The sequence below is a fragment of the Lissotriton helveticus genome, chromosome 6, assembly GCF_964261635.1.
Source record: "Lissotriton helveticus chromosome 6, aLisHel1.1, whole genome shotgun sequence".
In the NCBI taxonomy this organism is placed as follows: domain Eukaryota; kingdom Metazoa; phylum Chordata; class Amphibia; order Caudata; family Salamandridae; genus Lissotriton; species Lissotriton helveticus.
The window spans coordinates 198,836,900-198,855,894 of record NC_136067.1 but is presented as its reverse complement, the minus strand read 5'-3'; the positions used below and the strand labels follow the sequence as shown (position 1 = coordinate 198,855,894).

Sequence of the window (18,995 nt, the reverse complement as noted above, 5' to 3'; positions counted from 1 at the left end):
GGAGTGCACCGCGGACACGCATGAGGTAGGGACATTCGCTCAGCGCAAGCTGCTTGACGCTTGAAGCCCTTTTGATGTTTTAATATTTACAGTATGATTTGTGCACGCTTTATTTTAAAAATCAGCATTTGTGTGGGAAATACAAGGAAATACCTGTAGAGTGTGGAGCGCATTCTCAGGCAGTCTTACTTCCGGTTCTGTCTCCCAGGTCCACCGTGGGCCCCAATCTCGTTTGTGTGGAGGGAGGTCATTTCCAGGCCGACAAGGGTTGGTGGTCTAGTCACCACCCTCACTTTTAAATAAATACTGATGCAGAGTGGAGCGCGCAGCGGTAGCGCATGAGGTAGTGACATTCGCCCAGCACTAGCTGCTTGACGCTTGAAGCCTTTTGATATTTTAATATTTTCAGTATCATTTGTGCACGCTTTAGTTTAAAAATCAGCATTTGTGCGGGAAATATGAGGAAACACCTGTAGAGTATGGAGCGCATTCTCAGTCAGACTTACTTCTGGTTCTGTCTCCTAGGTCCACCGCTGGTCCCAATCCCGTTAGTGTGGAGGGAGGTCATTTCCGGGTCGACAAGGGTTGGCGGTCTAGTCCCCACCCTCACTTTTAGATAAATACTGATGCGGAGTGGAGCGCGCAGCGGACGCGCGCCAAAGGCGCACCGAAGGCGTGCCAAAGGCAAGCCCATCTATGCCCGTCCGTGCCAGGAGCCAGGGACCCTGGCCAATTGCCCGCTCACAGCGGGTCTCCTAAACACATACACCACACAAGACAACAACTTATAAATCTACAGACTAACCCACTTCCCATGTGTCAGTGGGAAACCCGGCCTCACCTAGAAGGCCTGTTTGCCTGCTGGGCCTGTCAATTTCAGGCAAACCTTCCCTCATCTGATCAGGTTGCAGACACTTCTGCTAGACCCACACAGAAGGGATGGAAAAATCTCCTATGCAATATCCGATCTTTGCCCAAACACGCTATTGAGGTATGGGACTTACTGTCCTCGGTCCAACCAGAACTGGGTTTTCTAACCGAGACCTGGCTCAAACCTCACGGTGTACCCGCTATAACACTTGGACTCCTGGAAAGATATAAGAGGGCTAGACCAGATAGAACCACGAAAGCGGGGGGAGGAATTGCAATTGTGCATAAAGAAGGAATCAGGATCTCCATTTTGGATCAGCGTGAGGATGCTAACATGGAGACGTTGATCTTCAGAATTGATTCTTCCTTGCAAACTAGTTTTAAAGGGGCGCTGGTCTATAGTCCTCCAGGACCTCCTGCCTACTTTTCCCTTCCACTCATCGAGCTATTAGCTCCATATGTGAACGCATGTAAAAACTTCCTGCTCTTAGGAGACTTTAATGCTCACAGTGAGTGTCTTCCCAACTCAGATGCACAAACGCTTCTGACCGACCTATCTCTGCTAGGCTTGTCCAAGCTTAACGAAGGTCCAACTCATATAGCTGGACACACCCTAGATATTATTTTTTCTAACTCATCTTTGATTCAGTGTGAACCTCCAGAACAACTCACCTGGTCTGATCATTCTGTTGTTAGATTTGCTATTCAGGATCTCATAGACTTGGAAAAACCTAAACCTACAATACGCTCCTTTCGCAGAGAGTGGAAGAAAGTTACGGAGGAGAACTTTCAAACGATCTTTCAGAGGCCCCAAATTCAGATATTAGATAACATTTAGGAAGCCCTGTCCAAATATAATTCGGCAGTCTCAACGCCATTGACAGTATTGCACTACTGAAAGCTGTCCCCAGCCATTCCAATCTACCACAGGCAGTTTGGTTTTCTAACCAACTGCGAGCTCAAAAACAACTCTGCAGGAAGCTGGAGAGAATCTGACAATTTTCTCATAGTGATACAGACAAAGAGCAGTTTCAGTCTGCTCTATCTAGTTATCATAAAAACATGAAAATATCACGGAAAACGTATATAACATCACAGCTAGCTGAGGCTGGCAACTCCTCCAAAACTTTTTATCAAATCCTTCAATCCTTTGTCAATCCTAGAGCCTGTGAAAGCCTAGAGGCCCCCTCACAATCACTATGCAATGACACCACTCTTTACTTCGCTCAATAGATAGAGCTGATTTATGAAAAATTCATTGGAGCAGGAGATATGTCAAAGACCCAGATGTTCACAGATCAGCTCAATCCTATGGAGCCTCAGATGTTAGAGAACTTCCCTGCAATTTCGTTAATGGAGGTTGAATTATTGATTAATAAAATCAAGTCCGGCTCCCCTGCTGATCACATTCCTGCTACAATCCTTTCTTCCCTGGATAAAAACGTATCTTAGCCTATGCAATCTCTAATCAATCTCTCCCTAAAAGAAGGACATGTACCGCTGGAGTGGAAAGTCACCCAGGTCAGGCCAATCCGTAGGAATGCCAAACTCCCATGGACGGATCTTTCCAACCTTCGCCCTATTTCACTCCTCCCGTTTACAAGTAAACTAATGGGAAAACATGTAAATCCCACCTCTCCAATTTTGTCAAACAAACTGGATGTCTAGATCCCTCCCAGTCCAGTTTTAGGCCCAAATACAGCACCGAATAAGCATTATTAGCGGCCACTAATAACATCAGGATGACCCTAGATAATGGCCACCCTATGATTCTGGTGCTGTTGGACCTATCCGCACCGTTCGACACAGTCTCCCATAACATCTTGACTAAAAGATTGGAAGAGGTTGGGCTAAGGAAAACGGCCTTGCAATGGATGAGGAGTTGTCTATATGACCGCTCTCAGATTGTCAACCTAGGCCCGTACCGATCGGCCCCCACAAAATTGTCCAAGGGAGTACCTCAGGGCTCATGCTTGAGCCCTACATTATTCAACATCTATATTGCTCCCTTGGCCAATCTTCTGAGGTCCCATGGGTTCATCCCCATATCAAATGCCGATGACACCCAATTACTTTTCCCATTCAACAAGTTTACCCCAGCAGTACGAGCAGCCTTCTCCAATGGGATGAGAGCAATATCTCACTGGATGCGGAACAATCTCCTCCAGTGCAATGTGGGAAAAACAGAAATCATGCTCTTTGGAGATGCGCCCCTTCTGTGGACACCCGACTGGTGGCCGACAGATCTAGGTCCTCATCCTGCCCCTAAGATGTCAGTCAAAAATCTAGTGATCCGGCTGGATCATGCACTTACTCTGAAGGAGCATGCGGCTGAAACTGCTGGGTCTTGCTTCCACGTAATAGGCCTACTCCGCCGAGTTTTCCCCTTTGCTTCCTGACTCTTCCCGGAAAACCCTTGTCCAGGCCTTTGTGCTAAGTCGCCTGGACTATTGCAACGGCCTGTTAGTCTCCGCCAATGATGCCTCACTTGCAAGATTACAGGTGGTTCAGAACACAGAGGCACGGATGGTCCTTAATGCTCCCTCAAGGACATCTTCCCGCCTCCTTCTGATGAAACTGCGCTGGCTCCCCATCCGTCAAAGAGTCAAGTTTGAAATCTGCTTCACCATCCATAAGGTATTGCTTAACTCGGACCCTCCATACTTTTCTGAGAGATTCATGCCTTATGCCCCCTCGAGATCGCGCCGCTCAAGTACCAAACATCTGTTGGTGGTGCCACGAGTAAGAAGAGCTAGACTAAGAGGAAGGGCTTTATATCATCTTGGCCCCCGCTACTGGAATGAGCTGCCTCTACCTCTGAGGCAGTGTTTAGACCATCTACAATTCCGGAAGCTGCTCAAGACCTCTCTTTTCCTCACTTGCTAACTTGCTGGAGCCATGCATTACCCTCATGTTCTGTTTAAGTGCAGAAATACCCCATTCGGCGGTCGATTCTAGTGCTATACATACAAATAAATAAAATTAAATAAATAAACAGTCATCACCCCAAAGCGCTTTGGGATAACCTTCCTTTTTGCCAATTCTGATGTCTGCGCAGAAACTGCAGCTCCATTGTCAACTTCCACAATGAAGCCACATTACTGAGTAAGGACTTGGAAACCAGGAACTACTTGACATCAGTTATAAAAAAATCCCGAAAGAGGGACAACAGAGAGGCACTACTGGAGCCAAGGCATAGAGATTAGGAAGATATAATCACTTCACTTACATAATGACATTCACACCCAACTCCAACAGGATACAGATGGTGATAAGGAGACACTGGTGGATCATTTGATTTGGGAACCTAGATATCCCTATGCCACACTTAGCCTTTAAGCGGACAAACAACTTGCGGGACATATTGGACTAGGTCCAACTCCAACTTGACCCCGCTGAAGCAAATACAAACCATCCATCCTAACTTGCACAGAGAACCTCCTCATAATCTTAGAGTCATCAATAAGGACAACCTCATGAGAGTGAAGGTCACCCAGACTCCTTCCACCACAAATCCACCTAGACTGAAATTTGTACTACTCAATTGCAGGTCAGCCAACAAACACGCCTCCGACATCTTTGACCTAATTCAACACAATGATCTAGATATTATCATCCTTGCTGAATCCTGGCTAAATCCAGCCTAAACTCCTATTTTAGACCTCCTTGTTCCTCCTACTCATGACATAATTAGGCTAGACAGAGCTAGGAAGCTTGGAGGGGGCCAGTCTGCATTCATAGTAACACACTCTCGATTTCCCACATGGAGTCCTCTTCGCCATCTGCCTGCGAATATCTTTGTCTCATCATCTCAAGTAACCATCGGCCGGTCTGCAAACCTCACAATGTTTATCACCCTCCGGGAGACAATCTACCCTTCATTGAACAACTAATGGAGATCATCTCGAGTAATGTCGACTCCACCATGTCCCAAATCTTTCTCAAAGAATTTAATCTCCACTGGTCTAACCCTAAGGACATTGCACAACTTCAACTAAAAATACCTCAACAAAAAAATCAAAACCATGTTACTAAGACAATTTAAACACGGAACGCAACTTTATGGCAGCTGAACGAGCCTGGAGGTCAAATCCCTCCTTGGAACAACTAGAAATCTTAAGAAAGGCCAGGAGTATTTACAATACCCAAATCAAGAGCGCTAAGGCAGATTACTTCAGACAACAACTTAATCAAGCCACAAATCACCCCAAGAAACTCTTCGAATTGGTCAAACAACAATCAATTGTTGGTTCAAATCACTCTGTCTCTGATGTCAGCCCACCGTCTGGTGATGAATTTTCTGCTTTCTTCATTGAGAAATCAAGACTCATCTCCAGTGAACTTGCCTCCAAGAAGGCTCTACTGCCAGTTCAGGGTCCGCACCTCCCCTTGTCCTCTTAGAAAACCCCAATCTCACAAGCTTGATCATTAAGAACAATGCCTCATGGAGCACCTTTACCCCTTAGACTGAAAAAGACATCAACAGCATTCTTCAGAACCTCAATCCTTCCAACCACTTCAGTGACCACTGCTCCTGGCCATCTTCAAAGAGATCAAGAACGTTCTCATCCTCACCTAGACAAGGACTGTACACGCTTCTCTATCACAAGGCACGATCCCTGACTGTCTAAAAGCAGCACAGGTATCACTCATACTAAAAAAAACAACCGCAGATAAATGTAAATGTAATGTAAATGTAATTGTAAATTGATACTTGTATAGCGCACTACTAACCCGCAAGGGTCTCAAGGCGCTTGTACGAATACCGCTGTGGAACCCATCCTGGCTTTCCCTGTGAGGTGTCCACTCCGGGGTACCCCCAAGGTGGAGGCCAGGCATCCTTAGCATTGTGGGGGCCATTGTGGAGATTAAGCAAGCTATTGCCCAAAGTTGCAGAGTGGGACTCCATGATTGGAATAGGTACCGAAGCGAGAATGATCAGGTCCGTAGAATTTTGAGCCCAAGACGCGCCGAGGCGGGGAATGGAACCCTGGTCCCGGGCTAGACCTCTGCACCAGGGTCTGCCGCTCTAACCATTGAGCCACACTTCTCCACTCTGATCTCAATAATATCGACCCCATATATAACATCCCCACTCTAGCCAAACTACTAGAAAAATACATACGATCCCATCTTTGTGCTCACATGGAGAATTTCCAACTCATTAACCAGCATCAATCTGGCTTTCGGAAGGGGCACAGCACAGAATCACCAATCACGCACGTTTTGGACGACATCTTAAAAATGCTTGACTCACCCCACTGCTTTCAATTGCACCCCCCTCATCATAGACTCAGCCAAATCTCTTGGAATCACCTTGGACAAGCACCTGAATATGAAAAATCATATCAGCAACATATGTAAGGGAGCTAATCACTTGCTGAGGACACTTAGAAATATCAAGCTCTTCCTTCCTCAAAATGACTTCAAACAGGCAGTCCAAGCACTGATCTTGCAAAGGCTAGATAATGGCAGCACTATGCTCTGTGGCCTTCCCAAATACACCCTGGCTCCACTAAGGTCAGCGCTAAACGTTGCGGCCAGACTAGTTACTGGTGACAAACGTAATGAGCACATTTCCCCAGTCCTAAAATCTCTTAAATAGTTGGCCTACAAAGTTCGGATTCAGTTAAAGATTGTCGTCCTAGTGTGCAAAGCCCTACACGCCAACACCCCCAGGTACCTAGCGCAAAAGCTTGAATTATCCTGTGGCGAGAGAGCCTCAAGGAGCGCTAACAATTTCCTCCTAAAACCATGTATCATGAACAAAAAGAGAACTTGTCGTTGAGCCTTCCCAGGTGCTGCCCCAAAGATCTGGAACTCTCTTCCTCCTGAATTGCTCAGAATCTCATCAATAACTGCTTTCAAACTTGAAGCCACGAGATTCCTAATGAACAAATTCTTACCTTAATTTGGGCTATGTGTATTTGCTCGTAACCACTGATCCTTCAACTAGTGCACAAACATGAGTTGCATTGACCCTACAACGTTTTTAATTTTTTTTTACCAACTTGTCTTTCTGCTTTCTGCTCCTTTCGGCTGTATGTGTGCCCCCCCGTAGATGCCTGCTATTTACCTTTTCATTTTATTACTCGCGGTGTACCATTTGTTTGTGATTATTGTGACTACAACTGTTTGGGACTGTTACTTGATATCATTACTAGAGTCTTATTCCCCCTTTCATCCCCGTATAAAGCGCTCTGATATCCCTCGGGATCTTGTTTGCACTATATAAATCATTAAAAAATAAAACATAAAAAATAAATGTTGGTCCATACTTGTTTGTCAAACAAGGAATAACCAGCACAAAGAACACTTTGAAACTTGCCACTTGTCAAGGGACACTATCCCTGTAGTCAATGCTGAGTGAGTCACCTGATGAAACACTCAAAAGAGGTGGTCCTCAACAACAACCAGATTTGGACCCACCATACGCATACTTATTGCAATACAAAAAATAGCATTTACCTGATGGAATGTCCATGTCCATTGAGGTACATAGACATGACCACTCGAGAAATAAAAATCAGAATTATTGAACGGTGGGACGAGTGTGCAGTATGAAATTTGGCCATCCTTATAATGGATCCATGTAGGATTGTGTATAATCCATAAGGTCATAGGTTAAAAACAAAGTATCAAATGCCAAGACTTTCATCATACATATGATGGTTATTGCACTCACCTATGACCTGCTAAGATAGAAATACATACAGCATGGTAGCTATTTTATTGAAACAATTCTGCTGAGCTTTGCACACTTATTTCTGTGACATGACACAGAGCTTACTCCTGATCCTTAACAATGAGAACATGAAGTCTTGACCTCAGATGTTCTTTTTCTGTCCTACAAAGGTGTCCTTCCAATTGACCGGGACCCTCCATCTTGCCTAAGGAGGATTACTTTGCCTCTCTTGATGAAGTCACGTTCATGCCAAAACAGAGATTTAACTACATCACTTGGGCAAGCATATTACGCACTAGATCACGTGAGTGGATTTGATGTATGCAATTAGACTACTATCCATATGGTACCTCTAAGTGTTGCAACCTAGGCATTTCTATTGTATGTCTGTTGAGCTTTGCACTGTGAGTGTTGAAAACCTCACTGTTTGGCCATGCCGGCACACATCACCTATTTTAGAGACATTAATGAGTTCACCTATGTACCACTATGGTGGACCGAGAACTTGATCTTTAATTACCTGTCAAATGTATTTGTCCACCTTATGTTTCCCTTTATTTTAAGTGGAACCATAGTCCGGAAACCATTTAGGGATAGACCATCGAACATTGTTAGGGAAGACCTGAAGCCCCAGATAGGGGCATAACTTGATTGTGTTTTTTGGCCTGACGAGCTGCCACCTGATCCATGGGCTGTCGAGGCAAGAAACATGTTGACCATACTTCACTAGTAGCTAACCTGGTACTTGATGACTACATGGTAGCACCACTGTTTTTATTCAGTCCTTCTCCTATAAAGATTTTCTTTTAGGATACCAGAGCCTATTTTAGTCACCACTCACTCACTCCACTAGATACACGATTAGTTAGCTTCCTCACTTGCATTCATCCATACTGCGCTATTTGGATCAAAAGATCTCCTACAAATAGCCCCCATGCCTGTCAGGCATTGCAGCGCCGGCCTGACGAGGACCGCCCAATGATGAAGCATGACACCCTAACAGGTGTGTGAGGGAACCAAAATCTGACCTTCAGGTCTTCCTGCGAAAGGAATACCAGAAACTTGGTTCAACGTTTGCTGACCATTTTTGGCCAAGGAGGAGCTACCTCGACCTTGATAATCGTTATACATATATTGTGTCCAGATGATGAATGCATTCAACATATCTAATGGGATATGGGTTTTAACAGGAAGGACTTTTCCACACCCACCACTGCCTAAAACTGAGATTATGAGAAATTGGGTTGTTGGCTGAGGGGGGTGCGAGGCCTTCTCAGGAAAAGACATACTCTTTGGCAAAGTAAACCACATGTAGGCTTTAATTCAACACGTGTTTAACTGTGAGAAATTGGGTTATTGTTTGAATGGGGTGTAGGTCCTACTCAAGCAACAACCACAATCCTTGTCACTATATAAACCTGTGCCTAAATCTCTGGTAGGGTGACAAAAAACCAGTCAGGCTAAACTTAGAGGCAATGTGTAAAATATGCATGCATCACAGAAACAGTAATAAAGTGAAAATACAACCCAAGGAAAATGCCACACCAATTTAGAAAACTAGAGTACATTTTACACTAATACAGCAAAACTTTAATCAGTAGAGCCGGAGTTATGAATTTAAAGTTTTAAGAAAAATCTAGCACCTAAAAGATCAAAGTGCCAATCGCAAACATCTTGCCATGAGAGATTGGGTCAAAGTAGAAAAATATGGCGCACTGTGAAGGAGCACGAGTCGGATAATAGGAGTTGATTGGGCCTAGTCAGTACTTACCTTCGGACTTAGAAGACATTTCAGCAAACATTAGGTGGAAGGCAGATGTTCAGCAGGGCAAGGCTGCAGGCAGTGTCTGAGGAGGAGACATCATTGTTGGGGACTCACTGGATGGAGTGGAAGTGAAGACTTCCATGTTTGGACATAGTCTCTTTTTTTGGACGTCAAAAATCTCCAGTGAGACGAGACTCCACACGACAGGATACACCTTCTGCAAAGAACTGCTGAACAGGATTTGCTGCTGCGACTGAAAATAATGTAATGGGATCTAGTGTGAAGTCAGGCTAACCGGTGTTGTACCTAGGGAGGATGGACAGGCATGTTGGTGCCAGTCTCCTCTCGGTTCTCAGAGTAGGTTTTAGCCAAAAGATTTGGATATCTGGGCACATTTGTCATCACTTCCAAGGGTCCAGGATTGGAGAAGCACAGCTTGGAGGGTCAGTATTCAATCAATCTGATTCCAGGCTTGGGTTCAAGATGGAAGTGGACTTTTCTGACAATGAGGCTCTGATCAAAAGACCAGTCAACTAGCCCTTAGAGTCCCTGAACTAGTCCTGGCTCAAGAGGTGTAGCAGGGCACAAGCACAAAGACAGGCATCTAAGGGTTTAAGGCAGGCTTCAGGCAGCAAAAGCAGACCCTCAAGTAACGTCACAGCTGTCCTATGAAGTACACATAGGCGATCATTTTAGAATCCTTTTCCAGGTCTAGGACGTATACTGAAGAGCCAGTCTGAGGGTCTTAATTTTATAGCAACACAAACAAGCCACCCTGGGTCATAATTGTGACAGCAGAGTGCAGGGGAGTCCCTTTTATAGGACAAAATCCCTCACCCATCCGTAGGTGGCATGCTTCATCATCTGGAAGCTCCTCGCACTGTGAGCCTAGTCGCAGTGTGGCCTACAACCCCCTCGCTGTGAGGGAGGAGATCAGGGATGTTTTGTTTATGATTGCAGGGAGGTATAATAAAAAACCTTCATGAGCCGGGTGTGGAGGGAGTATGTGAAATGAGTGACAGTGAAGATAAAACTAACTACCTGGTATATTAAAGATTCATTTTAATGAAATATCCAGGGGTTAGGATTTTATATATATATGTGGACCCTGGCAGGAATATTCAACCTATCATGGTTTCTACTTGATCAATTCGTCTACATGTTTCAGCCTAAATGCCCTCTGCAGAGGTGACGTGGCTTTCTTCAGGAGCATATGAAAATGTGAAACAGTGTGGCTGTGTGAATCATACCACCATGCCAGATCTGGGCAGTGGAAAAAAGAATACAGCCAACTAATAGGTTGATGCATCAATTGTAAAAGTCTGCTGGTCAGCGTTGTCCTTATAAAGAGACAAGTGTTACAACGAAAAATGTGATACACGTTTCCACCTGCACTTCTTAGTTATTGTGCCACAAGTATATATTGCATTATAAATCTTTAATGTGGTTACGGAAATAGTGAGGAGAATTATCATTCAGTGCTTACCTGTCTTGACACTGTTTCACATTTTCATGTGGTCCTGAAAAAGGTTCTCTGAGACTCCTTCTGCATGTCCTGAGGTAAACTGAAGAGTGGGTTTAGGAGCCTATATTTATACCTGATGCTAGCATTGAAGCGGAAGAAACATTTGGAGTTTTCCCTCCACTGAAATTTCCTGCCCTGGTCCAAGTCTGTCTGCAGTCACATTAATTTAGTGTGAAGCTCTTTGTGTGTGAGCTGAGGCAGTGTCTTTGAAGTGCAAGTATGACAGGTGACAGCTCTACGCCCCATCCTGCCTTGGATGGCCCTTTGTGCCAACAGCCAGTCCCTCTATTGTGTGGCTGTCTGAAAGGAACACGCAGGCTGCAATGGCAAACCTGAGACATGGATTTAAAGGGCTTCTGAAGTGGGCAGCAGAATAAGTGCTGCAGGCACACTAGTAGCATTTAACTTACCAGCCCTGAGTATAAGACATACGGTGGCGGCTCCTCTGCAATTGAGAAGGAGCGTCACCCCACTGCCCGGCTCAGAGTCAACAAATGTAAAATAAAACAATGTTCTTGCATCATTTTATCTTGCATTCCAGCGCTGTTGGGAGGGGTGGGGCTGAGGCGTGGGAGGGGGATGGGGGAGGTGAGAGACAGAGTTCTATGTGCACTCGACTCCCAAAGTGCTCATGTCTGTTTGGTCGGCTGTCTCAGGTTTGGGCAGGGTGTCTTTCCTGCCAGCTCAGACCAGAGCAGCGTGGGAATTGGAAAGGGAGTCTTTCTTAGGGGCTGCTGGGACCAGGTAGGAAGAGGAGAGGGGGCAAATACGAGACGCAGCACTTAAGGCATCCGGCGGCAAAAGGTATGTTTTATTTATTTTAAATAATGCATTTCTAACCCCCATGCGACGCCTCCCGCTCGACCCCACCCGCCCCACCACCCTCTGCTTATGGTAGCCTCTGCTGATGATTTACCACTTTACTAGGGACTTATTAATAAATTAAATATGCCAATCAGGTGTAAGCAATTTTTACCATGTTTAGAGGAGTGAGTGTACACTGGTTAGCAGTGGTAAAGTGCAAAGGGTCCTAAAAGATAACAAACAGGTTCAGAAAACAAGAGCGGTGCAGGCAGAATGTTTGGTGGGTGACCCTGCAGAGAGGGTCAGTTCCAACAAATGCGTACCATGTACTTTCCTGGACGGAACCTGTATGGATAAAAAATACAATTAACTACAAGGTCTGCATCCTACTAAAAGAAATTCCTCTTCCTCTTAAGTGGGGTAGGATGCACCTTGAATTTTGGAGGGGTAGTGTTGCATTCTGTAAATAAGGTAGTCCTGTTGAAGAAAGTTATGGAAAGGTATGTAGTCTGTATTTTTATGATTAATGTACGATAAATGTGTGAGCTTTGGGTTAGGTTTGTGGTATTTTCTATTCCCTTCTCTTTGGGAACCTTCACTTCAGGGGTGACTAAACCTCCAGATAGGTGGAAAGTTATTTGTGGTAACTTACAGTCATATATTTGGCCATAGGAGGCTTCACTTCCTCAATTGAGGGAGTATAAACTTGGAAGTCTAACCTTCAGAGTTTATTGCTGCATGGAATTGGTGAATACCATCCACGTGGCAGTAGGAGTAAATGTCCATGTGTGGCTAAATCACCAAGGAAGTGTCCATTCGTGAAAAGACCCCATAGTACATAAGCAGCATTACCTTTCTCACATTAACAGTGTTTTTACACTGCAAAACCTAAGAATTATAATATTCCAGTGACAGGGGACTAATCAACAACCAACGGCAGTGAACTACCTACATGTTTCCTTTAGCTGTTTGAAACTAAGAAGCAATTAAAACTCAATTGGCAGAAACAATGACATCTACATTCAAAGCCACATCTGGATTTTCTCTTTAAACTAATAAATTCTGTAAAGAAACAGATCAGTCAACCTCCGATTGTTTGTAATGTGCCAGATTTATTTGAATGGACGAATATAGTAAATAAAACATCTAGGACCATATCACATAAAGGGAGCATTGTAACAGCTACAGTTTTGGACTGACTTCTGTCTTAAGCGGGTGAAGAACCGGAGCAGTGCTATTTGTTCACTTTAAGGGTGGTAAGGAACTTTCCAGTTACATGGTGCTTTTTGCAGGAAATATATCACCATTTCCTGACATATCTAGAGCAAACAACTCAATGTTAATACAGTCACATACACAAAGGAACATAACACCACACCTAAAGCATAACATGGACATCACAACAAAACGATCTAAAAAATGCAGAACAAAAATCACATTGCAATAATGCAGATCAAAAAGACAACAAATAACAAAAGTACACGTCACCAGCGCAAGAAAGTGGCACACAGCAAACGTGCACCTCCAGCATTCTGTTTTCTTAATATGGTGGTTAAAGGTGTTTAGCATAGAGGCAGTTAAAAATGCTTTGTGATTTGGCCCCTGAGGTGACTTCTGGTGATAAAATCTAACAATAAAAACGTTGCAAAATATGTGAATCTTTTAAACAGTATTGCATCGGCTAAATAATTATAGTATTAATGCCCTTCTCAATTTGATCATAGCCTGAAGACTTCTGAGTATGTACTTAGAACAATGAAGGAACTAGGAGGCATATTATCAAGGACCAGTGATAAAATTATCGCCGTTTTATCGGCAGGAAACTGCAGATAAAACGGCGATAATGGGCTTGATAATACGCCCTTGTTAATTCCCATAGAAGCCCATGTTATGGTGTTAACATGGGCTTCTATGGGAATTAGCAAGGGCGTATTATCAAGCCCATTATCGCCGTTTTATCGGCAGTTTCCTGCCAATAAAACTGCGATAATTTTATCACTGGTCCTTGATAATATGCCCCTAGGTGGTTAGTAGGATGTCGATATGAAAGATGTGAGGACCATGAAATAGTTTTTCATTTGGTTTGTTGAATACGTATGCGAGGAATGGCTTTCAACATGGTTCAAAGGTAAATGATGCTTATCCACATTAATCATGCAGACCTGAAAGGGAGATGCTGAACATTTATCAAAACATTTCTGGGCATATTAACTACTTCTGCTTTAATCCAGTAACTTGTATGGAAATCCTTGCACCACTCCTTTGATCTGCTCTCAAACAGTCAAAACGTATTTTGCTGGTTGTCTAACTAGCATATGTGGTATTTGTCCTTGACGACCAGTCTGCGTGAGTAAATAAGCGATATTGTAACACGATACAACATAAATGAGAAAATATGACAGAAGCATCATCTTTATTGAAAAGGACATGGGGATTGTGACATACTTTACCATATTAATGTTTAAAAATGTGTACTAAAAGAACAGCAAAACACACATTGGTGAGTAAGAAAACTAACATGAAACTATTCAGCAATTTAGTCAATGACTCACAATAAGGCAAACAGTCTGAATTATTTGTTAGACAAGTTAAACTTTAAGATAAACACTTTTCTACTGACTTTATCATGCTAAAAAAGTTTTGATCTGGTGAAATTATAAACATACTGCGCCTCTCAAAAGGAAATTTGGAAAAGCACTTCTGTATTTTCTCTATGTTTAAAGTAACTTTCAACTTTCGGGGAATTTGCAAAGGTTTCCTTGGAAGGATTCAACTAATGGTGGTTTTCGGAAGAATTCTATTTTGAATACTATTGGCAGACCTGAAAACTAAATCGCTCTTGTCATTAAATAGAGATTAACCAATTTTTCTAGATGGATATGGGCTGGGAATACTTTAGGAATACCTGCATTGGAGCACGTGTTTGCAAACTTTCTAAGATAACCGCACTGTGGAACACTCACCACTCAGATGATTCAATCACATGAAAAACGTATGAGTAAATCTTTTTACAACTGTAAATCAATGCTATGTGAACCCCACCCTCATTAAAAATCTAATTTGCATCTGTACTTTGAGCACACAAACAGATTTGTGAATCAGCGTTCAGAAGTTATTGCAAGAAATTATGTATAACAAGTTACAATTCATTAAACTTGTTAGGAATAACATATGTGGGCCATCTCCTAAAGCATGAACTCAAACAGAGGCTTGATGTATACAATATATATACACAACAAAATCGTACAGTGGTATCACGCATTGTCAAAACAGATAATGTATGGGGCAAAGAACATATGGGCTCCTGCCACTGTAGAGGTCTGCCCACCAAATTTAATTGTGGGCACATCCTAAATTTGGCAACAGCAGAGACTACTCTGTCTCCGACATGGCCAAACTTCTCTGATGGCCCTGAGCAATACGGACTGTTAGTGAAATGGCTACATCTGCCCACCCAATTTAAATGGATGGACATCATTTTTTAGTGTTCTGTCCCAAAAAGTAAAACCAGGTGATAAGAAACTGTAAAACCATTCGAATGCTACCCCTACCATGGGAGAAGCCTCCCATGGCGACCATTACTTTTTTCATTTTTCAGGATTTTCTTTTTGAGAAAAAAAAGAATACTGTTTGTTGCAGGACTGTGTCCTTCTGACGCAGCCCTGCAAGAAACAGTAAAATGAATTGACAGGAACCGCCATGACTGCGGTTCCTGTAAATGCATTTGTAAATTACCACCTGCTCGGAGGTCATGTATAAGTTAGGTGGGTGGCATTTCCCTTAGCGGACCCATGGGCCCTCCACCAATACCTAAATCAGGCCCAAACTCAAACATGAAATAAATCGCCGATCTCTGCTAGCAATTGCTTTAAACAATTTAATGAATGTTTACAAGAACAAATAACGCTGAGGTGCTCAAGTGATCACAAAGTGATATATTTCGAATTGAAAAAAATGAATAAACAAATTGGATAAAGCTAAATCAACCAGGACAATTTGTGATATATTTGGAACTGAAAAAATGAATAAACAAATTGGATGAAGCTAAATCAACAAGGACAATTTCTAATAGAAATACATGAGCTACATTTCATAAGAAAATCAAGAGATCACCATTAGGAGGTAAAGAATTAGAGTCCAGGCATCAAGATTGATATTTGGGTGAGTGTGCCAGCTGGTCACTTTACAATTAAAGGATCCAAATCAACTGAAAGAACTTGGTAAACAGTTGCACTAAATTGAAATGGATGGGCTAAGTTTTTTCCACATTCTAAAATATCTCCACCTGGAATGATGGTTAATTTAGCAATTCTTGTGGTAGAATATTCCAGAAAAATGGAATACCTCAGGTAACCAGTCCTGAGTCAGACCATGTTTTAAAGCTTCTCACCTATCATTATCACTGAAAACGGTGTATCGATGACAGGTGAGTTTGACCGGCTGGAAAACTCACCCTTATTTTCAGCACTGGAGGACTCTATTTATGTCCTGACTGAGACCTTTTTTACGAGGTTGAAGCACTGTCATCACAAGGCGTTATTTGGACACTAATTCATTAAATGTACCTCAGGCATCCTAATTAGGAATTGTCCTGGGTTTTTCTGCCATAAACAATTGCCCATTATTTGTATTTACACATTTTGACACTTCACAAAATATCACTGTGTGGGCACTTGAACACTGAGCACCTTGGCTTCTTTTGTCCATGTATACATTCATTAAATTGTTAAAAAAATTATTGGCAGAGATATGTGATTTATTTCATGTCTGAGATAATGATATCTCACAGATTATCAGTTCTGAAAACAAATGATATGATGCAATAATTGTTAATGTATGTATATTGGTTTTACGTTTACCCAATATTAAACACATCAATCTCCTGTACATATAAGTGCATATAAACTGATGGCTACACAGTTATTATGTATTAAGATCTCCTAACCTTATAAACTCTAAATTATTTAATTGTGTTATAAGTGCACATCAGTACCCATTTAATTTAAAAGTTTACAAGTATGTCAACATCTGTATTTCCTTGATATTTTTTTATGACTATTTTGAAGACACATGAAGACATTTCTAAACTGGAATCTGGATAATAAGCGAATCTGGAAAATGGGCAAATAAAGATGTACTTGACATAAATTGGAACTACCGTTATGGAGGCTTCATTGGCAAACATACAATTTGTTATAATAATAAGTTGTTGGCACTGTCCTTTACTACTAGAATATTTGCAGGATGTTCATGAATTAAACTGTGGTGTCCAGCAGAAAAATCTTGTTATGTCTACTTTATTTCAGTAGTACACATACACGTAGCTTGGCAACCACTCCTTACTAGGGAGTCAGAACGGCAGTCCTCTTTTAAGGCTTGACAGTTTATATATTTGTCATGGTACGGACAAGGATTGGCTGAAATAAAAAAAAGTAAAACACTGATTAAAGTGAATATTTTAGAAGAAAAACACACACACTTCTTCAAATCTCTCAGTGTTTACACCTCTAAAAGTGGACGTTAATGGTACAATGTAGGCAGGTGGCTTGCAGCATTACTACTTCTATTGGATTAAATAATTCGTAGGTGACCACTCAGAGGAATTCAAACTGGCATTCTCCCTTAATGATTCCCACCAATTTATAAAAATTGCATGGATCTTTATAGATGTTTTGGCACCAAAATCAATGCGATCAGCAAAGCCCGTTTTTCAAGAGAAATACATTTTTATTTAAACAGTCAGCACTTTTCAGAGGCTACAATATTATCCTAGGGAATTCTGTAATTCCTATATAACAGCAGTCCCCATTTTTTTGTAATAGCGAATTGTGATGCACCAAGGTGCCAATTATAAAGGCTATTACGGTTGAGTTCTGACATCACAATGTCTGCTGCAGAAGCTGAGATGAAAGGCAGGTCAGGTCACTGAGCATAATTACAGTAGCTGTTTAAAGTACCAAATGGAACTTCTCGGTGAATTGCAGGATCCTTATATTGTACGGCAGGGGGTACTTGGGGGCATATTACCAAGGGTGACGATAGGCAATTATTGCTGGTTTAGCTGCCGTTTTCGGCCGCTAAGCAGCGATAATTATATCGTTCTATTAGCATATTTGATATGCCGTGCTTCAAATAGATTTCCCCACATCTCTTTCCAAATTTGGAGAAGGGGTGCGGGGAGGATTGTTGGATACAGGAATGTCATTCTACTTCACATGTGCATAAATGTGAAAGGACTGCCATTATTGATGCCTTTGTGTATGGTGTTATTAAGAAAATATAAAAATATAAAAACAATATAGGGGCATATTACCAAGGGTGGCGATAAGCAATTATCGCCGGTTTAGCGCCGGCCGTTTTCGACCGCTAAGCGGCGATAATTCTATGGCTCTATTAGCAAGCTGTCTCTAACTGATGTTAGCGACAGCGTTTAGGCGATAGCGAGTGGTTTGAGGCCCGCTTTGCATGTTAGCGATATTTATCGCTAATGATATGCAAAGTGGGCGTACCCAACCTGTTAGCGACTGAAAGCAGTCGCTAACCTCGCTATCGCCTATTAGCAAGGCAGGCGTAGCAATGGAAATATTCCCCCTATCGCCAAAAACCAACGCCTGCTCAGACCAGTTCTTAGCCATGTTATCCAATGGGAGGTGGATAAAATGGCTAAGAGCATTTCGTTGCTAATGCGTGAATATCGCTGTATTCTCAGCGATATTTGCGCATTTTGCTGCTATCGCTGGATATTTTAGCACAATGGAGAAAAACGTTGCTAATAGCATGTGTTCTCTGCTAACATATCCAGCGCTGGGCAGCGATAAAAAATCGTCGCTAAGTCTATTTAGCGATCATTATGGCTACTTGTTGGTAATATGCCCCAATATAGTGCTGTCAGGATCCCAACTGACCACTGTGAATAAACCTGATTTTATCCTCAATAATTTGAATTATTCCTGATTTCCCACATTTGAGTACTGAGACCAGTCTATAGGTTTAGGTTAAAGCTTGGTTCTTGGATACATACAATGTAGATATTTCGCATCAGGTCAAATTCTTTGAAGTGATCACATGAAGTTATGGGTAGCAATACTGCATATTATGGGGTCTCTCCCAATTTCTATTCTGCTGTAAGCAACCACCATGTATACCTGCATGTTTAGAACTGTACCTGTAACAGATCATTTCATTATATGCAAATAGTCGAACAATGCCATTGCCTAGGGTAGGAGGAAGGGCACATTCTAAGACAGTAAATGAGACAAACTTTCAGTAATTTGAGGGATAAAAGATCAGATATAATGGAAAGTAAAAATCTCTTTGCTGAGAGGTATTCTGCAGTGAGTTAAAAA

At 42.4% G+C, this 18,995-nt stretch overlaps 1 protein-coding gene across 1 annotated transcript in view; it reads right to left on the bottom strand.

Moving 5' to 3' along the window:
* Positions 1 to 16,434: 16,434 nt before the first annotated feature.
* The window catches only part of LOC144761286 (cysteine-rich venom protein-like), a 345,826-nt gene continuing 343,265 nt past the window's right edge, over positions 16,435 to 18,995 (bottom strand). Inside the window, exon 8 of the mRNA XM_078646738.1 lies at positions 16,435 to 17,066. Coding sequence (XP_078502864.1) covers positions 16,942 to 17,066 — 125 coding nt within the window. The 3' untranslated portion in view covers positions 16,435 to 16,941. The remainder of the gene's footprint in view (positions 17,067 to 18,995) is intronic.